Source organism: Lupinus angustifolius, unplaced genomic scaffold (genome assembly GCF_001865875.1).
Source record: "Lupinus angustifolius cultivar Tanjil unplaced genomic scaffold, LupAngTanjil_v1.0 Scaffold_1_148, whole genome shotgun sequence".
NCBI lineage: Eukaryota > Viridiplantae > Streptophyta > Magnoliopsida > Fabales > Fabaceae > Lupinus > Lupinus angustifolius.
Genome location: NW_017715478.1, coordinates 2,495 through 19,142, shown reverse-complemented (window position 1 = coordinate 19,142; position 16,648 = coordinate 2,495). Strand labels below are relative to the sequence as shown.

Here is a 16,648-nt window from a genome sequence, read left to right as displayed (position 1 = left end):
GTATTATTGTTGAAAGTTTTTTCATTTTCCGAATTAATAGTAACAAGTCGTTTTTCATTTACAACTTGGACACCACCAAATGTGTTAGTTTTCAGTAAAATACTTATTCATATGTTTTACTCTTCTTCATGTTCTCTGCACACACTGAAGAACATTATGTTAATTGCTATGTTCTTTTGTTGGGCATTAAATCAATTGAAAAAGAGAAGTCAGGTGATATTTCTAAAAAAGAATGTGTTTGTCATTTTTGCAATCTTTAATCTCTATCTTTAATTTCTTATTGGATTTGAATGTTTAATCTTTATATCTTCAATCTAATTTTTTTGTTTTTGAAGCAATTCTTAACGGCCATAGGGGATGATGACCTGGACTATGTGAAATATCTTAATTATATTTTGCACTTAGATGATTTCTTCGACTGAGGGGCACTTTGAAGAATGAACAATCGTTGATGTTAATTTCTTTTTTGTTGTTTGTCTTTTTTATGGTTGTGCAAACTCCATGAACATTGTTAATTTTCAGTTCTATTTTGAGCCATGAACATTGTATTTTGGCAACATATATAACTGTTTAATTTGTGGTAATCTTAAAAAATTTTATTTTGTTCTACAATATAACTCATCAAGTATTTCTCGTGTTGTATTAATGTGTGTGTGGTTTAGAATATATGTTTGTTGTTGATAATCTTATATACAGGTAATCATCAGCGCATGCTTTATGACAATCGTTGTTGTATTAATCATATACAACAATGTCCTTTTAGACGACGTTGTTGTATATGATTAATACAATATCGCTAATGCATAACAATGCTGTTTGGAGGAAGCGCTATTGTATGTACCCATATATGCGCTGTTAAAGAAGGTCGGTATTCTACTACACTCAAATAGACAATACTTAAAAGCGTTGTTATGTATCTAAACTGTGTGTTGTTAGATTGCAACTATGGCTTAGTGAACTTCTTCCTAAGTCACATAGCTAGTGTTCAACCAAAAATCGGGTCGGAATAACTAAAATTGATTTTTCACTTAGTAGAGAGAAGAATTTATTGTAATAACAAGACATCAATTCACATCTCTTATTATCCTAACCAACATGTTCAGACCTAGCATGTTGAGGTGGGATCTACACTTCATCAAATAGAACCTTGAAAATAAAATAGTTTGATTTCTATTTTTGAAATCTGAAGACCATCTTGCTGATGTTCTTCCAAACTCAATTTCCAACAGGATCTTTCACACTCACCTAACAAGATGGACATTAAAGATATCTGTACACTATCTTAAGGGAGAGCGTTAGTCCATTAAGGTATAGTTAGAAATTTGGCAGAATCAACTTATATCTCATCATTTAAGGGGAAACCAAACCAATATTAGTTTGATAATATATTTCTAAGATTAAAATCCTTGTTTGTATGTTGTATTAATAATATATAAGTATAATATTTATGTATTGTCACCGTAATGATTTATAGATATTCACTATATTATACATCATTTATTTAAATTTATTTTTTGAAGAGTTAATAATAAATGAATATATATGGTGAATAATGCAATAACTCATACACTATCGTTTTACCTCCTATAACACAACTTATACAACAAAAAAGCTCTTTCTCCGTGTCATTCTCTATTTTAACATAAGATCCATAACACCATAGGACTAAATCATAACACTAAAATGATCATCTGATCTATTTAGTTTTGTTTCTTGATCTGTCCCGTCCACCTTAGACCACCCGTTAACACGATTTCTAGCTATGATGACCTACACAGTATAACATATGATCATATGTATAAGAAATATGATTATAATTTGGTAGCAATGGAAAATAGTAATTAAGAAACAATTTGAAGTCAAAAAATACCTGATCGTCCCAATTAGTTTTGTAAGTGATTATAACTAACACCACAGTTTGAACAAATGTTCCAAACAACATTCCAATCCAGATTCCCTATAGAAAAGTAATAAGTTTGTTCAATTGATAAATCAGTACAAAGTTAAAGTACATTTGAGACATTAGGTAAAATCATACCTTGACTTGCATATCAATTATTTTACCAAGCACAAGTCCTACAGGAATTCCTATAACATAATAACACCCTATGTTTACATATGCTACAATGCTTTGCCACCCAGCTCCAATAGCAACCCCTGTTAAAATGACAATATCATTTCCCTCATATTCTTTCAGATAATACATATGCATACATGAATCCTAAAATTACTAATTCAATGTATAGTTTTTATAAGTTTGTATAATGGGCGGCATAATGTACTAGGTTCCCACATAGTGGAGTATGGGGATGATAGATGCACACATCCTTACTTTCACAAGAGAAAGAAATTGTTTTCAGAATTTGAACCTATGACCTTCAGATCACAAGACAAACAATTACTAACCCTCTAGCTTTTATAAGTAAATAGATATGCATACATAAATCTTAAAATGACTAACTCAAAGTATAGTTGTTAGAAGTATATAAGGGGGGTCCAGTGCATGAAGTTCCCACATAGTAAGATTTAGGAATGGTAGATTTACACATCCTTATTTTCACAAGAGAAGTAACTGTTTTGAACCTCGAACTTCCAGGTCACAAGACAAAACAATCTTACAATTACGCTAATGATATTGGCCCTCTACTTTTATAAGTAAATACCATTGACAAATTAAATCACTTTTGTCATGAAAAAGGAATCAGGATTCAAATCTTAAACCTATCCATTAAATCAAGTCAAAAAGAGTAAATTTTGGAGAGATACCTGAGAGTACAGGTTGGACACTATTTAGAAGTATAGAGATTGACAACAAAGGTGACAAATCCCCAACAGCATCTGCTACCTCTTTATTTGAGGTAAATATATAAGCAAGTCTTTCCCTAAAGAATAAGAAAAACAAAAACAGAATGAACCCAATGGTCAATGATGTAAGAACTGTCACAACTATAGAGAACTTTGCAGCTTTAGCACTTCCTTTCCCAAGTTCATTAGCTACCCGAACGCTGCAAATTAAGATCAAGTCAATTTTCCATTGTAAATACAGAAGATGAAAAAATGGTAGAACAGTCATGTTTTGATTTGTAACGCATAAATGTTATTTTTGTGTGTGACACTGTTTTATATTGTAGTTGTGTTCACAATTGTAGTCACGGTTGTGGTAACTTCAACTACGATCCTTATGGTCGTTGTGATTGTGATGCGGATTGTGACCATTGTAGTGCAAATGTTTTGGGATTAAAAAAATATTTTTGAATTTGGTGCAGTTTGATATGATCCAATACGGTCTAAATGTCATATGATGCAATTACGCTATGGCTCGATGCAACCACATTATTATGATCCAATGTGACACCGCAACCATAATAGTGATGTGATCCACAATTTGAATAAGTGGCGTGTGATATATGAGAAAAACAATGATCCATCAACAATAGAAAGGGAATTACCTTGCTGCAGCCAAGAAACCAAACGATATCATCATTTCCCATCCATTGATGTTCAAACTGTAAAGAGTACAAATTTAATCTTCATCAGACCAAGAGAAAAATGAACAATACATCAAACCAATATAGCCAACAATATATAAAAGAAACACAAGATATAAAATTTAATAGAGAAATGTTAGAGTGCAGAAGGATTACCATATAGATAGAGCATCAATTTCAACCTCTGCATTTTCCATGTTGCCTGTTAAAAGAACCAATATTGTGCTGTACCAGAGTTCAAGACTGTAAAACAAAAACAGCTTCATCATGTTAGAAAATATTTTAGTTAGGATAGATCAGTATTTTAGATTATAGTTAGGGTCTAGATTATAGTTGCGGTTATTTTGGGAGTTGGTTGCGGCCATTGCGATGTGAATTATTTTATGATTAAAAAATATTTTTGAATTCGACACAGTCTCATATGGCCTAATACTACCTGAATACGGCTGCATTACAAGCCTAATGTGGCTGCATCATTATAATCCGGTATCACACCGTAATTGTAGTGTGATATAATTGCAAAGTCACCATAACCTAAATATTGCGGCCACATCATGTGATGCGGTCCCCAATTTAAATCACATGGGATACATAAACACCATAAAATTAATCTTGAGAATCAATATTCTATTAGCTACTCCAATAAAAAAGAAAATCCAAATTTATTTGGCAATCATTGCATTTACTAACAAGAATTGATAAAGAAGAAAACTTTACCATAACATGGCACCAGCTGAAAGTGAAAGCTTCACAACTGCCCAAAGTTCTTTGAATGCTAAAAATGAGAAACCTTTCCATGTTTCATGACACCAACCACATGTGACAAATATAAGTTGTCCAATGTTGGGAATCCAATAAGCCAAACTTGTAGCAATCATTGCAGCAGGAAGGCCTAGATTTAACTTTATAACCAAAAGCCATGACAGACACACATGAAAGATAATTGAAAATGCTGCAAGAAATGCAATAATCACATTCTTGCTTTGAGATTGTAGGAATGTCTGGCAAGTAAATGAGACTATATAAGCAAACATGACAGGAATTGACCAAAGTGAAATGGTTCCTGCAACTTCTGCTATGCTTTCATCTTGGCCTAATAAAATCAAAATTGGGGTTGTGAATATGAAGAAAGGAAGAAGAATGATTGCAGTTAATGTTAACACTATCCATGATCTTTGAAGATACACTCCCATCATGCCATATTCTTTTGCACCATATGCTTGTCCACAAAGTGTTGACAATGCGCTCGCCATACCGAACTACAATTGCCATTGCAATAAGGTTGTTAGAAAATTAGAAATTCACCTCATTCTCTCAAAAGTGAAGCAAATATGACATATTCATACAAAAGAAAAAGAGTTGTGATCCAAGCAAATGAATAACACAAAATTAATAAACTAACTTTAACTGCCTAGCTTCCTAACCAGCTAGCCAACTTCTAAAATAACCTCTAAAATAAATATGTTAATACATTTTTATTGAACAAACTGTATTTGGAGCCATATAGAGGAAAAATATATCTAATCATGTAGTAGATATGAGAATACTGTGTTGGATGAGTTGATACACTAGACAATATAGAATTAGAAATGAATACATTAGAAAGAAAGTTGGAGTAACTCCTATTGTAAAAAGATAGTAGAATCACGCCTTAAATAGTTTGGATATGTGTGAAAGATACCAGTAAAAGCTCGTGCAATTCCTATAGCTCAATGTTTTATCAATAACCATGATTTATGATAATGAGATAAAAACATGGTTATTGTATATCTATACATATGCATTAACATACATCCACAAAGTAACAAAGTTTGAATGTTCTGAATTGTAATAGTAGATGTTCAGAAGCTGAAAGCAACATTGTGAATAATCAACTTTAATTCCATTACAACCTTTGAAGTATATGATTCTCTTGCCGGTACAACCGCAGTTTCGGTATTCACTAATATCTTAACTATTAACACTAATAGGTAATAAGTGAACTAACACTATTGAGACACCATTGAGACACAATTTGAGACAGAAAGTCTCCATTCGTAATAATTTATCAAACAAAACCATGTGGACCATTAACAATGTACTTTTGAGGAATTTTGTGTTTTTATAGCAAAATATTAGTATACTAGTATTTATATTCTTTATAACTCAAACCTTCAATTTCCTTTATTATTTCATTCCCTAAACCTCTGAATGCTGATTACCTGAATACCTTATGACTCACTGGATTTTGTGTTAAAAAAGTGGAAGCAATCATCAAAGAAACAATATATTCATTTTCTTTCAACATTTACTCGGAGATTGTGAGGATTATGGAGGCCAAACAATAGAATCTTCAATTCGGATCCCTAGTTTATAAATATAAAGCATGTGATATTTCTTTTGGAAAAATTATATCTCATGAATCTTCAAGAGTAATAGAAGAATAGCTTGAAATATCAATATTGATATTTTATTATTGATGCCACCTATTCACAACAAAGATTTGAAGAACATTTTTCAATCTTCTCGAAGTTAAGTACAATTTTGACAAAAGTGGAGAATAAGTATATTTATTTTTCATGTAAAATATATTGATTTATATTGGTAAAAAACTAAAACACATTTACCTCTGACATTGATGAGCTTAAGTCTATTAAAGAATGAAAATAATTGTGAAAATTCATTTTTCTTTAACATATTTTACATTAGTTATTATTACTTTGAATTATTAAGGTATTTTTAAAACTTTCAAAAACTATCATCTTTATTTAAATTTTATTGTTATTTTACTAATTTTAATCACGAATTGTAATTAAATATAGTTATACTCATCCGAAATCATTGATGCATGAAAAATGCTATAATGTGGATGATAAGTTTTTTTGAACAAATAATGGGATTCCTTATAAACTAGAAACTTAGTATATAATAAAAGTGATGTTTGCATAATACTCCAACTAGTGGAACAAAGATCATATGTCATCAAAAACATTGTCTCCGTTTGAAGTTAATCACATTCCACTAAGTAATACAAAAAATTATTTTCTGTTTTTACACGTTTTCTTTTTAATTAGATGTCATTTTTTTAATTTAATTATTAATTTTTTAACTTCAATATGTTTTTTCAACCGATGAGCTAATGATACTCAAATATTTAAAAACAAAATATTTGAGTACTAATTTAGTGAGGTATGTGAGAGAGTAGATGTATATAACATCACTTCATAGGGAGAGTGGATATTTTATTTTCATAGTCACTAGCCAATAACTTTATAGTTGCACCAAACTTAGTATTCAAATATTTTGTTTTTAAATTAAAATGTTACATTAAAATGGAAAGTAATGTCAAAAACTTACCAGAACGCCATTAATAAATCTTATAAGAACAGTGTATACAAGAGCAAAAGCAGCAAGTTCCCTTGACCCAATATGGCCAACAAAAGCTTGGCTGATAACATTGATCCCAAAAGTAGAGGATCGTGTGAATATGCCTGGAGCAGCTACTACCCACATCAACTTACTCTCTTCCCATACTCTCTTCACCAATGACAATTCTTCTTCTTCTTTTGATGTTTCCTTAGTACTTAGCAGTTTCTGCCTTGGATCCACTTCCATTTTCAAATGTCCGATTTTTTGTGCTGCCTATGAGGATATGCTATGTGTTGAAAGTAAAAGCAAAGCAGAGAATAAAGAAGAAAAAAAGTTGGACCGATTATACACCTAATTCATTTGACAATGACCAATCAAGGATCTATTACATTAACTAAATTTATTGTTTTTAGTGTATAATTGTCTTTGATGGAGATTCATCACATGTCCCAATTTTGCATTTCCAACCATGTCTAGTTCAATAATATAATGACACATAATGTTTTGTTTTGTTTTATCAGAAGAAAATGTCATACATGAATGAACATTTTTTAGTGGCATAATAAACTGAACTTTTTAAATGACTTATCACTATATTATTGGATAAAATAGGGCAGGAGATACCAAATTGGAATTGATATCTTCATCCTTCATATGGACAACACTTCCAATTTCGTTCATGAATAATATATAAACTTGTCTATAATCATCGGAGTTATTCCAATAGTAATGAGTTTATATATCTATCCTATTTAATTGATTTTAATATGTTAACTATCAATATCAATGTAAAAAAATTTATATGTTAATTTAGGTAAATTATTTTATTTAAAATGATAATTATATAATAAATGATGATAGTCAACTCATAGTATAAAAAGTCGAGAACAACTTATGTGAATATGTTTCGGACAAGTCATATTTTAAGACAAATACATTTATATTTTTTTATTCTATTATTTAGGAGTAAATTTTAATTTGATATACCTTCACACAAGTCTTTTTCTAAAATATCATATCCTATTCGTGGAGAATTAATGATATTTTAATATACACTTGCATGGACATATGTCTTTTATTATGGCAAGTATCCAAGAACATATTGTACACTTCCATGAGTTGCATGCATATAAATGGAGTACAGGGTCTAAAACGTGAAGCATGGGATGCGAGTGGTAATAGTGAGATCATCCATGACAACTTTTCTTTTGGAGTATTAGAATAATTGTTATGAAATGTTGATGGCTCTTTCAATGTAATCCAATAATTGCTATGAAATGTTGACTGATCTTTCAATATTGTTATTTATAATTTATTTTTATTGGTCCAAAATAACATTTAAAACATAAAATATAAGACAACTTATCTTAGTTAAACCAACTATACCATGACTAGACCAAAAACAAAAAATAATTACAATGCAAGTTATCGGGCTGGAATCCTTTCCGGTATTAGACTCATTGAACCTAAATTAATATGTAAAAAGTTGATACATATATAATTTTATTTTTAAATTAATTAAATAAATAGTTTAAAAAAATTATCTTTCTCCTACATTTCAATATTAGAAGGACTTCTGTTCCACCTGAACTTAGGTGGATCTTTAGATGGCTTATCCTTTTTTTGTAAGGTCTTTACACAAAATAGTCGTTATGAGTATTATTTTATTTATGTAAACATTAACAAGTGAATCGAACAAATACAGATACTAATTTTTATTGGGAGTTTGAAATGTATTATTATATGAAATCTTATATTGTTTAGATGAAGGAATAAATTAATATTATATTAGATTCAAGTCTCTTGTTTGATATGCATCAATTATAATTATCAATTAAAAATATTTTGTAGGGATTTGGGTTATAGGTGTGTTAGAGCTTTATAATATCTTATTCTCTAATAATATATTTATGTACACTCAACGCTCATAAGGATGTAGACTCAATCAATGTCTCAACTGTGTTAACAATATTTTTGTCATTCTCTTCTATTTATCACTTGCTTTTTATTTATTTTGCTATAATCAAGTCATCTTCTCATCCCGTGAGTAAAAATTAATCTCCTTTGGAGTATGTAGTTGTTCTTCTCTCAATAACTGTCACTTCAATGAATTGAACTCTTCACGTTTTGACCTACTTGATAATCTAGTAGGTCTTGCACCACTTGACCAACATATTACCTTTTTATGTTATTCCTTGTAACCAATATTATATAATAATCATTTCTGGTACACCAACAAATCCAATGATAAATAGATTTGACTCTACTTAGTGGTTTATGTCAAATGTTGATATTTCAATCTTGATAAATAATCTGATAGGAAGAAGGATAACCAATCCCCATCACTCTCAAGAATGGTGACAACCACTTCTGCCACCATTTTATATTACGGAAAAATTTATATGCAGAAAACATGAGTGGACTTGATTTTAAAAAAGATCATACATGAAGGTTTAGACAAAATAAACTTTTATATTTAGCCATGGGAATGTTAAGGAGAGCTATAAGAACATTGTTTAAAGGAAAATGATGAAATTTTGATTTAAAAATTGATGTTTTACAAATGAGGAAATGTTTGAGTACATGAAGTTTTGGACAATAGAATCCATTTATATAGTTATGGAAATGATAACAAAAGTTAGAAAGGTATTGTTTAAAGAAAAAATGAAAATTTATCTTTTACCATGTGAAAAATGAAAACAATATAAGTACGACACAACCTATTTTTTAGAACAAGTTCAAAGTTAGGGGTGTTTTTGTAATAAGTTTATTTTAAAAATAAAAAAAAGTGATACTTTTTTCTGTCTTCTCTAATATCCCTATTTTTTCAAAGTTTGGGTATTGGTAAAGAGATCTTCAGCCCCAGTCTATCAGAGTTCTGAGAAGTATGAATAGAGATTGATAAATAATGAGTAATTGAAGGTTATACAGGTGGCTGTTATGAAATTTAGATGATATTTGTTTTATCTTTTTGGTTGGTGGTTTGAATAATTTATTTTCCTTTCTTTTTACACCCAAAATAATTATTTACGTTTAAAATGGAATTAAAATTAGAATGTGATGATAAGTCGACTTGTAAATCTTAATTACTTTGGGTTGCGCTATTGCACCATAGATACAAGTTAATTTATGTTTTCATCAATATTTATTGTACCTCACACATGATTTTTTGTTGTTCATTAGCATTAAAGAATGCTTTTGAGTATGTTCAATCAATTGTCGTTCAACTTCAACAAAAGAAAACACCTTATTTACTAGTTACTAAACTCGGATCGGTTAATGACTCAGTCAGAGTACTAACTCAATTAGTCACTGGTTCAACCAATGGGTCAATGGTTGCACCGGTTAACTCGGCTTGCATTATATTATGTAACAATATTTAATAATGGTATACTCAAAATTTACAAACATTATCATGCATACATTTTACTACTATCAAATGATACAAATAAGTTGATAACATCATCAAACAACATATGAACTATATTTTAACTACAACAAAAATATACAGTAAGTTTAAAATTTAATTAAACAATGAAGATTTTGTTATAATATAAATTAATAAATGATAAATATAATTACAAATAAGTTGAAAGTACTTGCTTTTCACCAAAAAAACGACATTAATTTGGTTGTTTTTAAAAAATATTTTTTAATTGACTCGGCTGGTTCAACCAGTCCGACCACTCGAGTCACTAGTTTTAGGCTTAAACTGACCGAGTCAACCTGATTTGATGTAAAATCGGTTAGATGAGATGCTCAGACTGGTTAGATGTTCGATTCACGGTTAAACCGGTCGAACTAGCCAGTTCGAGCCAAGTTTTATAACATTGTTATTTACGAAAGCATTGGTTTCATAAAAAAAAAAATTATTATTTAATGGTTTGGAATTGGTCATTTAATCCCTCCATATTGCAATTTTGTATGAATAATTTGTCCATTCATTTATTATTTAAAGCCTTAAAAGGGCCTTATATACAAAGATGAGAAAGGAAAACTAAGTTGCTTGCATAGTACACCACTAACAAAACAGAAATATAACAACCTATATCACAACTAACTCTTAACTATTTTTGTTCTAAAACAACGCAAAAAATTGTTAATCAAACATTTGCCCATGTGAGAAATAATTTCTTTGAAAATGTCCAAGGCTGGTCAAGAGATGCCCCACTGGTGCGCCATGGCTAGATTATTGGTGTGTCGTGGACAGATTTGATGCGTGATGACCAAGTCTGATGTGCTGCTGGTGCGCTAGCTTGATGCGTTGTGACCATGTTTGATGCACCATGGCCAGGTCTTGGCTTCTTGTTTCCTTGTCATGCCATGTCTTGCCCTGATCATGTGTCAGGTCTTCTCAGTCATGTCCATGGCTGTCTCGGTCACAAGCTAAGCCTCCTTGGTCAAGCCCTTGGTTGTCTCGGTCACGAACTAAGTTCCCTCAGTCACGACCCAAGTTTCCTCGGCCACGAGCTAGGTTCTCACGGTAACGAATCATGTCATCTCGGTAATGACCCAAGTTTCCTCAGTCATGAGCTAGGTTCCCTTGACCATGATTCAAGCCATCTCGATCAGGAGTGCAATGATGTTTGTCTTGACTTACCTTTAATACAAGCTGGAGAGTATACATTAATTACTGTGAGCTTGGAGAGTAGGAAATTGAATGAGGATGGATCTAATGCTTTGATGAAAATATCTGCAATAGGTTCAATTGTGGAAATTGGCTGCAAATGGAAAGGCTTTGATTGAAGTCTTTCTCTAACCAGATAACAATCAATATCAATGTGTTTTGTTCTCTCATGGAACACTGAATTTACAGCTGAGTATATGGGTGAGTCATTATCGCAGTATAATGAAGCAGGTTGTATAAAAGATATTTTAAAATTTTCAAGCAAATAGGTTAGCCATTGAATCTCACAAGAGGTAGAAGTCATGGCACAATACTCATCTTTTGAAGATGATATAGCCACATTTTTTTGTTTCTTGGATTTCTAAGAAACAAGACAGTCTCCTAAGAAGAGACAATATCCATTATGGATTTTCTAGAGTCTACGAAAGCTGCCCAATCTGAATCACTAAAGACTGTTAGTTGCAAAGATGGGGAATTTGGATAAAATAGCCTTTGGCCAAGGATGCCTTTGATGTATCTAACGACTCTACATAAGGCCTTGTAGTGATGATTAGTTGGTTGAGCTATAAATTAGCTTAATTGCTGAACAACAAAGCCAATATCAGGTCTAATATTGGTTAAATAAAGAAGTTTTCCTACCAATTTTCTATAAAGTCTTGGATCGATGTAGGTGTGTGAATTATCCTGATGTAATTTGGTAGTTATGACTATAGGAGTTGGCACATGCTTAGAATCAAGAAATCTTATATCACATAGAATGTCTAAGGTATATTTTCTTTGGTAGATGGTTGTGCTATGTTTTGTTCTAGTAACCTCTAACCTCATGAAGTATTTGAGGGCCCTTAAGTCCTTAATCTTGAATTTATTGTTGAGATATTATTTTAAATTATCTATCCCTATCTTGTTGTTACTAGCTGCAACCAAGTCATCCATATTATTTTCCTTTTTGGTGAAACGGGAGTGATCATGTTGAGATTGGGTGTAGCTTAATGTAATAAGACAATCTGAGAGCGTGGTGTACCATTGTCTCTCTGCCTACTTAATGCCATACAAGGATTTTTCCAATTTGCATACTTTGTTGGGTTTATGGCAGATGACTCCTAAGGGAATGTTCATATAAACTTCTTCAATCAAGTCACCATGTAGGAAGGCATTGTTGACATCAAGCTGATGCAATATTCAATTTCAGAAAGATGCATTGGCAAGTAAAAGCCTAATTGTTGTTAGTTTAACAACATGTGCAAAGGTGTCAAAGAAAACAACTCCCTCTATTTGATTGTATCATTTTACTACTAACCTGACCTTGTATCTCTTGATGTTCCCATTAGACTTATACTTGACTTTATAAACTCATTTACACCCTATAGGCTTCTTATCTGTGGGTAGGTCAACTATGCTCCAAGATTTATTTAATTCGAGAGCATTGAGTTCTTCTTGCATGGCCTTGATCCATGGCTTAGATTTTATGGCTTAATTGTAGGTTTTTGCCTCATTATTGGTAGCGATGCTTAAAACATGATGGAGATGGCTATGGGAAATAAGGTCATAAGACAGGACAAAGGTAATGGGTTGATATACTTATTTGTCACTCTTGTGCTTACTTGTACTTAGAAGATTATAGTGGAAATCCTTTAGATAAGTGGGAGGTTGCATAATTTGATTGGATCTTCTAGGGTTATTGCTTGGAGTGGAATCATCGTTGGGATTGTGTTTGTCTAGGATGGGATCATAGTTATTTTTGTCAATATCCTGGTTGGGTCAAATATGTGGATGCAAATGTGAAATCCATAATTTTGATAAAGACAAAACATTAAGATATGGACAAAGCTAAATAACAACAACATTGAAGACTCAAGTTCAAGCGTCAAGATGATCAACAAAAGCTTAAGAGTGATTTTCATTTCCTTAGGTCCTAAGATGTTTTGAATGGGTAGAGACTAGGAAAGATGAACCAAATGAAAATCTCACAAATTAGAATGATAATTATTATACATATGAGATTAACATTCATACATGACTTTATGATTTGGATGCATTAACATTCATACACGACTTCATAATTTTGATGCATCAAATAAGGTTAAACTTATGTCATTTCAAATCATTCATCACACATTACTAAATCATGTTAAAGGTTCATAACATATCAATTAAGTATTTTTCAGAACATAGTTAATCGATTAAGTCAGTGTCGGTTTTGAAATCTTAGATTTTTAAAGAACGTTAATCGATTAAGTATCATCATAATCGATTAAACTATCAGAAAACTGATTAAAACTAAAGGTTATTATTATAATCAACAAATCTCATGAGTAATTGACACGTTTTTCAAGATCAAACTAGAGAGTTTCTAAAAAAAGACTTAGATACTTTGAAACACAACAAGATGATTTTTCATGAATCTTTGAGAAGAGACATTCAAGCATTCATATCACATCAAAGTGAGATATCAAGTATTCTAAGATTGTGAGATATCAATAAGGTTAAGATATATCATAAATAGAGTGTATACAAGTATAAGAAAAGGTGAAAAATCATTATACACAAGAAGAACATTTGATTTGTAATCTATCTCTCAAGGTGTGAGGTATCACCATAGAAGGAGAGAAGAGTTCAGAGAAATCCTAAGCTAGAATTGGTGAGGTTATCCATTAGAAGCTAGGTTCAAGATGTTCTTGGTGGAAGATTGTTTATAATAATATTTCAATTCTTCATTAGATCAGAAAGGGAGGACTGGATGTAGATTGTAGTAGTTGGCAATCGAACCAGGATAAAATCGAACATCTTAAATTCTCTTATCCCTAATCTTATACGTTTAAGCAATTATCAATTTCTATTATCTTGCATTGAATTCATACTAGCATTGTTGTATAATTGACTCTACATGATTGATCGTATAAATTAAAGTATATGAAAGAACAATTGATCATTACATATCATTGTGTCAAAGAACTAAATATTTTCAAGAAACAGATTGAGTTAATCGATTAAATGCAGAAATATTTTAATTGATTAACTAATCTATTAATAAATTAAATCAAGGAAAATCTAAGAATGTCTTTCAAACCTGAAAATTTTGAATCGTACACCAATGCACTTATTCACCCTCCTCCTCTAGGTATGTTAGAGCCATTGTTATCCAACATGTGGCATCAGAGTTAGTTCGAATTAGTGCTAGCTTAATCGCTAAATTTGTGTGATCCTAAGAATAACAAAGATGAGCTCTACAAATCCATTTGGTGGTGAAGGTTGTAACACCGTGTTTCACAGAGTACTTTCAATTAAGTAATTAGTATTAATGGATTAATTATATAAATTAATCAGTAATGTTTTAGGCTAAACCTCAGTTGAGTTTTAGTATTTTATTATGATTTTCTTGCTTTCCCTATTTTTTCAAGATTTTTGGAGAGTAAAAGTGTCTGAGACGATTTCGGGTCGTTTTATCGAGTTTTCGCCCAGTTTTTGAGTTCCGTAACTTGGAATCAAATTCCAATTTCTCCGTTGGCTTCGAAATATTATTTCTAGTCAAAATAGACATCAAGGTTGTCCGTAACATATCTCTAGATATTTTTCACCTCGAAATTCAAGTTTCGACGTTTTAGACAAATGTCCTAAATCGGGAGATTGTATATTTCAGGACAAATTTATCTGAAAATGTTCGGACACGATGTTTATTGGGAAATTACATCATATCAATAAAGTTGGAAGTCATCATTTCATGAGTCACTTACTTATTACACAAGTAATGCAAAAGCTTCCAAAAACCCCTAAATCACTCAACAAATCCTCTCACTCCACCACCATTAGACACATAACCTATGCTAGTCTAAATCTAATTACTTTGCATTAAATTTTTTGATTTGATGAGGGTGAGGCTCTCCTATAAATACCTCACCCCATTCTCTCATTTTTACACTAAATTTCCTATACAAACTAAGGTAGTCTTTTATTTTTCTTCTTCATCTTCTTCTCATACTTCATAGAAAGTTATGAGCTTTTATTATGTTGTTCATAAAGTAGATTTTATATTTGTTCTTTAAGTATTTTATGAAGACATAACTAAAGGGGATGATAATAAAATCATATGAACCTTTATGTAGTTTTTGACTTTTGTAAATCTTGAAATTTCTTCCTTGTTCTTAGATGGAAAAACTATATCTTTGGACAAGGTTAGATGAGTTATTTGTTTGGAAATATTAGAAATTATTGTTAGTATTTGAATATTTTTAAAGTTAATGATTTTAACATCAAAGAAACCTTTAATGTGGTTAGGAAAAAGTTTGTATTTTGTTCTTGAAAGTTTATGATGTTGATGAGTTGTTGTTGAAAATGTTTCATTTTTAGAAAGTATTATGTTTTAAAAGTGGTTTAGCATATTTTACTCTTTGATTTCCAAGTTAAAATAATGATTTGGAATAAAAGATGATTTATTAAAGTCTTGACTTCATAAACTTAAAGTGTTACGAATTTTTAGATATTAAAGTAGTAGAAAGTCTTACCTTATGATTTATTTTCATGACTATGAAATTAACACTTACTAACCCTTGAGGTTTTTCCTAAAAAATTAGGAGTTGTTAAGATGTTCATAAAAAAATGTTGTATTTATTTTAGTTGACTTACTTTAAAGTGGTAAGAATAACTAAAAGATGTTTAGTGTAAAATATTAAATTAAGAGTCATTCTTTTTCATGACTATGAAAATAACACTTACTAACCCTTGAGGTTTTTTCCTAAAAAATTAGGAGGTGTTAAGATGTTCATGAAAATTTGTTTTAGTAGTATACTTGAAATAATGAGATTTACCTAAAAAGTCTTGACTTTATAAACTTAAAGTGTTATGAAGTCTTAGATGGTAAAATGATTTAAAAATGTTGAATCTTAGTAAAATGATGTAAATATTTAAGGGTGTCTTTGCGACTCACCTCTCTTTCTTGGGAACTAGTCTGGTGTATATCCATGGATTGCGACATAATTATGGTATAAGTTTTATTGAAAATCTTACTTTAAAAAGTGTTATTTGATTGTAAGACTTTCAATGACAAATGATGATTCAAGGATATTCAACCTTGAATCGGATGGACGAAAACAATTAAATTCATTTTAAATCGAAAGTTTTATCTTCGCGTAAAAAGTTATTTCATAAGTATAATAATTATCCTCAATTAACTCATTAACGTGATTTTGGC

The 16,648-nt window shown here is 30.8% G+C and overlaps 1 protein-coding gene across 1 annotated transcript; it reads right to left on the bottom strand.

The window, feature by feature from the left end:
- Positions 1–1,604: 1,604 nt before the first annotated feature.
- Positions 1,605–7,169, bottom strand: LOC109336876 (protein DETOXIFICATION 21-like). Its single transcript, XM_019573695.1, has 8 exons — positions 6,825–7,169; positions 4,206–4,747; positions 3,645–3,731; positions 3,450–3,506; positions 2,767–3,005; positions 2,039–2,157; positions 1,871–1,957; positions 1,605–1,770 (listed from the first exon to the last, which is right to left on the bottom strand). The coding sequence occupies exons 1-8, from the start codon at positions 7,080–7,082 to the stop codon at positions 1,666–1,668; spliced, it is 1,494 nt and encodes a 497-aa protein (XP_019429240.1). The 5' UTR covers positions 7,083–7,169; the 3' UTR covers positions 1,605–1,665.
- Positions 7,170–16,648: the final 9,479 nt, after the last annotated feature.